The sequence below is a fragment of the Lagenorhynchus albirostris genome, chromosome 7, assembly GCF_949774975.1.
Source record: "Lagenorhynchus albirostris chromosome 7, mLagAlb1.1, whole genome shotgun sequence".
In the NCBI taxonomy this organism is placed as follows: domain Eukaryota; kingdom Metazoa; phylum Chordata; class Mammalia; order Artiodactyla; family Delphinidae; genus Lagenorhynchus; species Lagenorhynchus albirostris.
This window is the reverse complement of record NC_083101.1, coordinates 14,133,018-14,140,064: the sequence shown is the minus strand read 5'-3', so window position 1 is coordinate 14,140,064 and position 7,047 is coordinate 14,133,018. Positions and strand designations below refer to the sequence as shown.

The window sequence follows — 7,047 nt, the reverse complement described above, 5'->3', positions numbered from 1 at the left end:
GGAATGTTCATGATAAGTGGTGCTATGTTCACCATATGCGCTACAGAAAATACAGGTCCAAGGTGAATGATTTAATGACCCAGTCCAAACTGAGGCTGTCGGGAAGCAGTACTGTTGCTTCAGCTCTCTGGCTCCAGAATAGCACAAGAAGGACTAAGTGTCCTCAAGGCACTCAGCTGACCAAAATGAACTAGTGGGTCAGTGAGTATTGCTTTAATGGTCAATTTTCTGGGAATATTGGGGCTAGAGAGTAGACGTATAATTTGATGCTTCCACAAATCCTCTGCCCCCACATCTCTCTCCTCCCATTCCACGTCCGCTCTGTTCTCCTCTCTTAAAATCCAGGTATCCCTAAGAGTAACACACTAGATCCATAGGACCTTAGTATAAATGAGGTTTAGTTTTTATTATCATTTTTCTCTGTAACTGGAGAAATTCCATTAGAAGAGACCTCTGGGAGGTAGAGGATGGAGGGAGGGAGGGAGGGAGGGGAAAGTAAGGGAGGACAGACATACTTAGCAACACTACCGAGGGCATTTGTCAGAAATGCGGAAGGGCTTACTAAAATGAATTAATGAAGATAAAAGTATCACTTAATAGCAATATCTGTCATTCATCAATAAGATTCATACTAGTCTTATCTCATTTGAAAATAAACGCATTCCTAATCCTTAGACAAAAATTCTTCCAATATTAGTCTTTCTAAAGGACGTATGGGATCCTGGTGCTAAATGCCATAGTTCATGGGGATCATGCCTTTAGAGAAATGACTATTGTACAATGCATTCCATACTGGTTTCCTAGTCTGATTTTGGTGGTAGATCACTTCATGATTGATTTCATTTTAGAGCAAAATTATTTCCACCAGCAGAAGCATGGGACACTAAAGAATATTATTTAAAACAGATTTTAAGACCTTAATTTTTTCCATCAGGACAAATTGAGAACATGACCTAGGAACTGTTCATAAATATCCAAAGGTAAACATTCTTTGTGGTTCAGTTTTTGCAATATCTTTTAAAGTGTGTTTCATGGAATCTCTACATGGCCAGAATCCAGACTATTTGGCTTTGGCTCTTAGACGCCAACAAACTCTTTCTTTCTCTATTCGGTTAACTTCTGTTTAACAAACGCTTATTTCTCACCATCCTCAATCCCTGGCTTGAGGAGGTAGTCATCTGGGGGAAAGGCAGGTATGCCACTTTACACAATTCCCTGGAACTATGCACTGCACAGTCTATACACGCGTATGTGGCAGCTGCTGGGGAAATCAGGTTTCCTTTCCCTGCTTGGAAGGATTAGTTCACTTTAATGAAGCACAAACTGGTATTTTAATTTTCTTATCACCAATACTGGCTTCAGAGAGTAATCCTCCTGTGTTCTTTCCACAAAGTCCTTCATGGCTGTATGGCCCTGGATTGTACCTCGTACTTAGAAAACTTAGAAACGTTCACAGATGGGCTCTTCCTCCCAGCCTTCTTGTGTTCATGGCTGGGCAATTTCTGCACAAGCATATGGTTGAAAGAACATGTGCTTCAGAGTTAGGAGTCCTGATTCCAAGCCTAATAATGACATATTATATAGCTTTGAACAAGACATTTAACCTCACCTATAAAATGGGAACAACAATTATTCCTCAGGGGCCTATGGTGAGGAACAAAGGACACATATATAGAAAGATGCTTTGCAAACTGCAAAGGGCTATAGAAATAGTAACTAATTTTAATGTAATATAATCTCTACTTTCACGAACCATGGCCAAATATTCGGAGCACCTAAGGTTAATAGAAGTAGATTACCTGCCTGTGCATCCTCCAGAGCATCATCTCCAAACCCTGAGAACAACTACAGAGGGATGTGACCACATTCCAGGTTCTTCTCGGGGGAAGTTAGGCAGAGTTACCAACTTGGATTTCCGAGGTCTAATCTTTGTTTTTTTTTCCTAACCACTTGACAGTTTGCTCTCCTTCCTAATAAATATCTATATTTGACTTCTGGCTGCTTTCCTGGCTTGCTTAATCTACAATATCATAATTAGATGAGAGCAAAGGTAGAGATAGCCTCTAAGAAAAAACTGCATCTAAAAGCAAGGACCAACTATAGCCACTCAATTACAGAGCTACCCTCTAACCAGACAAGAAGATACAAGAACTGTAGCACTGCAGAGAGATGGTACACACCTCATGGCATGTGAGTGACAGGCTACGTTCAAATGTAGGAAGTATTTTGGGGTGGGGGGAGAATATAAATATTTCACAGGCATGATATTTCACAGGGGATCCCAAGTAATAATGATGGCTTTTCTTTTGGAACTAAAATATTTCTAATTCCTTTGGAAGACTATGTTTTACAGTAAAAAAAATCCTTTAATGAGAATATATTCTACATTAATCTATGTAAAATATAGAGAGGCTAATGTCTAATCAGGTGAGTAGTTTGGAGAGTGCAGCCTGTGTCCCAGCTTAACAAACACTGTCTGCAAAATCTATTGCTTGAATCTATAGGAAGCCAAGACCATAGAACTCTACTTTTAGATTGAAAAGGGAAAGAAAAATTAGAAACATCCAACCTCTTATGAATTTCAACAGTGTCCAAAGAGGGACTAAAAATGACTGGTGCTCACCAGAGTCCCAGCTCTAGCAATATTGCCATCTATTTTACAGTATTTTAACCCCATATTTTCTTTTTACAACTCCATTAACTGCTGTACAAATAAATTCTAGATGATAAAATATGACATGATTTTTTTTTACAAATAGATACAAATACAATGCTGCCCAGATATTCTACATTAACTATATACACCTTATTTCTCTAGAGGCAGGAATATTCCTTATTTTTAGACAATTTATCATTTATACTGAGACCCCAAGGAGGGACCATCAGCTTCCTGCTCCCAGATGTTGCCTCCCTCTCTCTACCATTAGAAGCTTATCCTGTGCTTTAATCTTATCATTGAGCAAGAATTCTGGAAGGAAAAAAAACCCTTCTCAAGATCTTCTTGGGACTTTTCTGCCCCTACTCTGGAAATAATCAAGGTTGTTTATTGTGATACAGCCCAAACATCAGCTTTTCCTCAATGAATATCACCCCGACCCCTCCTTTAAAAAAATGTGTTTCAGGAATGGAGATGAAGTCTTCTGGCAGTCCTTTCCCCCTCCACATCCATCATCCTGTTTCCGCTGGTCTGATAAACACTTCCCCAGAAGTCTGTTTGGAGGTCAAAGTGGATTTGGGCTGCACTCTGCGGTTCCGCCTTTCTATACTCCCATGTGGTTTGGTACAAAAATAGACTTTACTTCAAGTCCTTATTGTCAGTGACTGCTTCAGATCTTCATGGGAAATCTAAGGGTAATAGGCTAAGTACATTATAAATTTGTACCTGAAAATTTCAGATGCACTATATGCCTTTGCTTTCTCATCTCAGTGACTCTACCCAGGCTTTGTTCGGCCCAGGCGCTGATGCTGTTTTAGTAAGCACTGCGGTCTCACAATCCAGGAGAACAGCTCTAGCTCCTTAGGCTTTATAGTTATGTATTGGTGTCGTCAGGGTCAGTTGCCCATTGGGAGCCACTTCATTGCCATCATCTTCCAACAATCCTGACACATCTGCATTGGGAATGCTGTCATGGTAGCTGCTGAAACTGATATTGTCTTCTTTCAGCTCAATGGTCCAAAAGGGGGCGTTGAGTTTCCGGTTTTGGTACTCCCGGTACATATATACGGCCCCCACAAAACCCATCAGCAGCACCACCACGATGATGATGACTGTCAAAATGATGATGTTAAACTGGGTCCATGATACATCAGCTAAAGCTGATGTGGTATTTTCAGCAGAGCTTACTGAAAAGATAGTCTGCAGGGCTGTAGGGGTAAATGTACTATTTATAACAGGGGTGGGCACTGATGTGGTCAAAGAGGCATTGGAAACCAAAATGGTAGAACCTTCAGGTGTTGGAACAATAACTTCTGAAAATAAAAACAGAGAATGAAATGTAAAAGACAAAATATCTTGTTTTAAGAAACCATAAAAGAAATACACATGGGAGTGGAAGTTGATATGGGATGCTGACATGATACACTGCTTTACGGTAATGCAAGTTAAAAATAACTTTTTAAGAAATATCATGAAAAGAATCAGGGTCTAGAAAGCTAGATTATTACATCCATGGCTGTTATCCAAAGTGTGTAATATCTATGCTAAAATCTTTGGGAAAATTCTAATGTTGGAGTTTTCCAACCTTCTGTACTCTTGAATAGATTCATACAAATTCCTAAAAAGGTAGTAAATATGTCACTAGAGACTTCTAAATCACTTGGTTAAAAGTGATTTAGATAATAATCATTTGAACTAAGTTCAACATGTCTGATGGCATTTCATAAAGGTAAAATTCTCTTCAATGGAGGCAAAAACAAAATAGGAAAAATTGTATTTCTAGTTACTTCTGAAAAACACATTTTAAATATCCAAAGTTGGTATCAGCCAAGACAGAAAACAGCCATTGCAAGCGTAGTGATTCTTCCTTTATGTATGTTATAGCTATTTTATAACTAAGGTACTATACTTTGTACTTTTAATGCAGCATAGCTCAGTAGAAATACCAAAAGCTTTGGAATCAAGTAGAACCATGTGGCAATAAATAAGTCAGTTAATCTTTTTAAAACTGAGGTTCCTCATCAATAAAATGGGAATAATTATATCTACTTTGCAGAGTTCTTGGGAAGGATTAAATTAGATAATGTACTATATGACATCATCACATTTAATGTTTACAGTGCTTGGCACCTAGTAGGCACTCAACAAAATGATTACTATTATCATTACAATTCACTAAAGTCAGACACATCAATCTATCCTAAAAAGAGGCATGTTTTACATTTCCTAATAACTAATAAGAAAAATCATCCCAGTCCTGTCAGCTAAGTATGGACAAGGTATGCCTCTAGTGGGAAAGAGAATTGAGTGACAGGACCTCCAGGCTAATGATAGGGTTCAATCTGAGCTTTTTAGCCTTGATAACAGCAGACTAAGGATATCAAGAAAATGGCAGAAGGATAACCCTTGCCACAGACCAACTGCCTAATCAACCCAGTATTCAGCATCTGTCAGAATATCAAAGAATGGTTTATAGAAGAGCATGGCCTAATCTCTATGACCTAATAAAGCCTGAATATCCCTAATTCATCCTAAATTTCTAATCATTAATTTTCATCTAAACCCTTACTGAACTTCCCTGAAAGAAACATTTTGCCATATAAATAACTTTCTCTTTTAAAAATTGAGGAATATTTTTACTGTTTCCTCCATCACACCTGGGAAAACTTAAGCCCAAAGTTAGGACAGAAGTTAGAATAAACCCTTGTTTCTCAGCTGGAACTTCTAACCAGATATAGGTTTCTACTTAAAAAGACCTTTGATGATCACTGGAAGTGATGAGAATACAGGAAGCAAAGGATAAAAGAAATGACAGGACTTTTAAAATATTTTTTAAAAAACAGATGAAGAGGAAATGTGAGAACACTGCAATGACTTTGTCTTGGTCCTCAGATTTCTAGAGTTGACTCTGGAGTCTCAGGAGAGCAACAGGAATAGAAGGAAATCTCTTTAGGCAAATATCTATCAAAATCTATTTCCAGAAAACTTCTCTGGTAGGATTGGAAGCTTTTACAAAGCTAAAAGTAGCTGTCCTGAAATTTTCACTGCTAGGTTTAAATATTAAATTTACAACCTTAGGTGAAGTTTTACCTTTCTTGATGCAATTTCCCTCGAGGTCTTGAACATAACCTTCTAGGCAGTTCTCACACCAAAACCCAGTGGTGTTATGGAGGCAGTCGATGCACTCACCACTCTCAGGCTTACAAATCTTTGGAGTTTTAACTGGGTCCACGTGGCCATGACACTGGCATTCCATACAGATGCTGTCAGAATTGTAATAGCCATTGTCACATTCATTGCAGTTCTGGCCCATGTAACCATCTTTACACCGGACACATTCAGGTTCCAATTCACCGAGTTCTGACAGAGAACATCAAAATAATTTAGTAAAATTTCAAGCTACAATTGAAAATGCAAAACTACTACTAGTCCCCCCACCAAAACAGTTTACACACCCTGCCTACTATCTCCTCTCAAACTTAAGAAACACATGGAATTCAAACTAATAATTTACACCTTATTTATTAATTGTCCAGTTTGTTGTGAGAATGATAGGGCCACCCAGAAAATCTATTTAGGTAGAGAAGGAAAGAAGTGTGCTTACATAAAGAATCTGAGTAATTGAGATGGATAGGCACTCAAAATTTTTTTATTCCTTCCTCTTTAGTCATGTCAGATGGAACAAAATACAGTTTTAACAAAAACTTCCTCATCCCTCCCTCATGTCTCATTTCACATATGTATTTGGATTTGATGCAAATTCCTAGAAAGGAAAACCTATACTGTTTTTATAACTCCCTTTCACCTACAGCATCTAGAACTTTATCAACACACTTTCTACCTATTGATAATTGATTCACTGATATTTCCTCTAAAAATGAAGATTTAGGGAAAGGCCTTACTTATGATACAACTGCCTGTAGATGTCACTGCTGAACAAGGGCAGCGAAGGCATTCTTTAGTGGCATCAGGACTCTGATAAAATCCTTCTTTGCATTCTTCACAATGATCCCCTCTGCTATTATCCTGGCAATTTAAACAAGCACCTAAAAGAAGCAAATCATTTCAAGAAGTTAAAGATTTACTCTGAAAGCACAGTAACTTTAAATAAATCATACCTGCAACCAAAAAACCTTAAGAGTTAACCAGAAAAAGTTATCCAACAGAGATTGCACAGAGTTCAGTTTCTACCCCATCTTATTTCTATACTAAACAGGCATATCAGTTCTGTGTCCCCTACTAGATTGTAAACTCTGTGGGGAAAGTCTAGGTACGTGACTAGAGTCGCAATAAACCCTTGTTGATTGACTGACTACATACCAAAAGCAGGCCAACAATTTGCAAAGAAAAAATAAAAACAACCTAAAGACCTATTAAAAGAAGAATAGATA

The 7,047-nt window shown here is 38.0% G+C and overlaps 1 protein-coding gene across 1 annotated transcript in view; it reads right to left on the bottom strand.

The window, feature by feature from the left end:
• Positions 1-468: 468 nt before the first annotated feature.
• Positions 469-7,047, bottom strand: part of MEGF9 (multiple EGF like domains 9) — an 83,378-nt gene continuing 76,799 nt past the window's right edge. The window contains exons 4-6 of the mRNA XM_060154497.1: positions 6,559-6,702; positions 5,747-6,016; positions 469-3,969 (exon numbers count right to left, since the gene is read on the bottom strand). Coding sequence (XP_060010480.1) covers positions 3,518-3,969; positions 5,747-6,016; positions 6,559-6,702 — 866 coding nt within the window. The 3' untranslated portion in view covers positions 469-3,517. The remainder of the gene's footprint in view (positions 3,970-5,746; positions 6,017-6,558; positions 6,703-7,047) is intronic.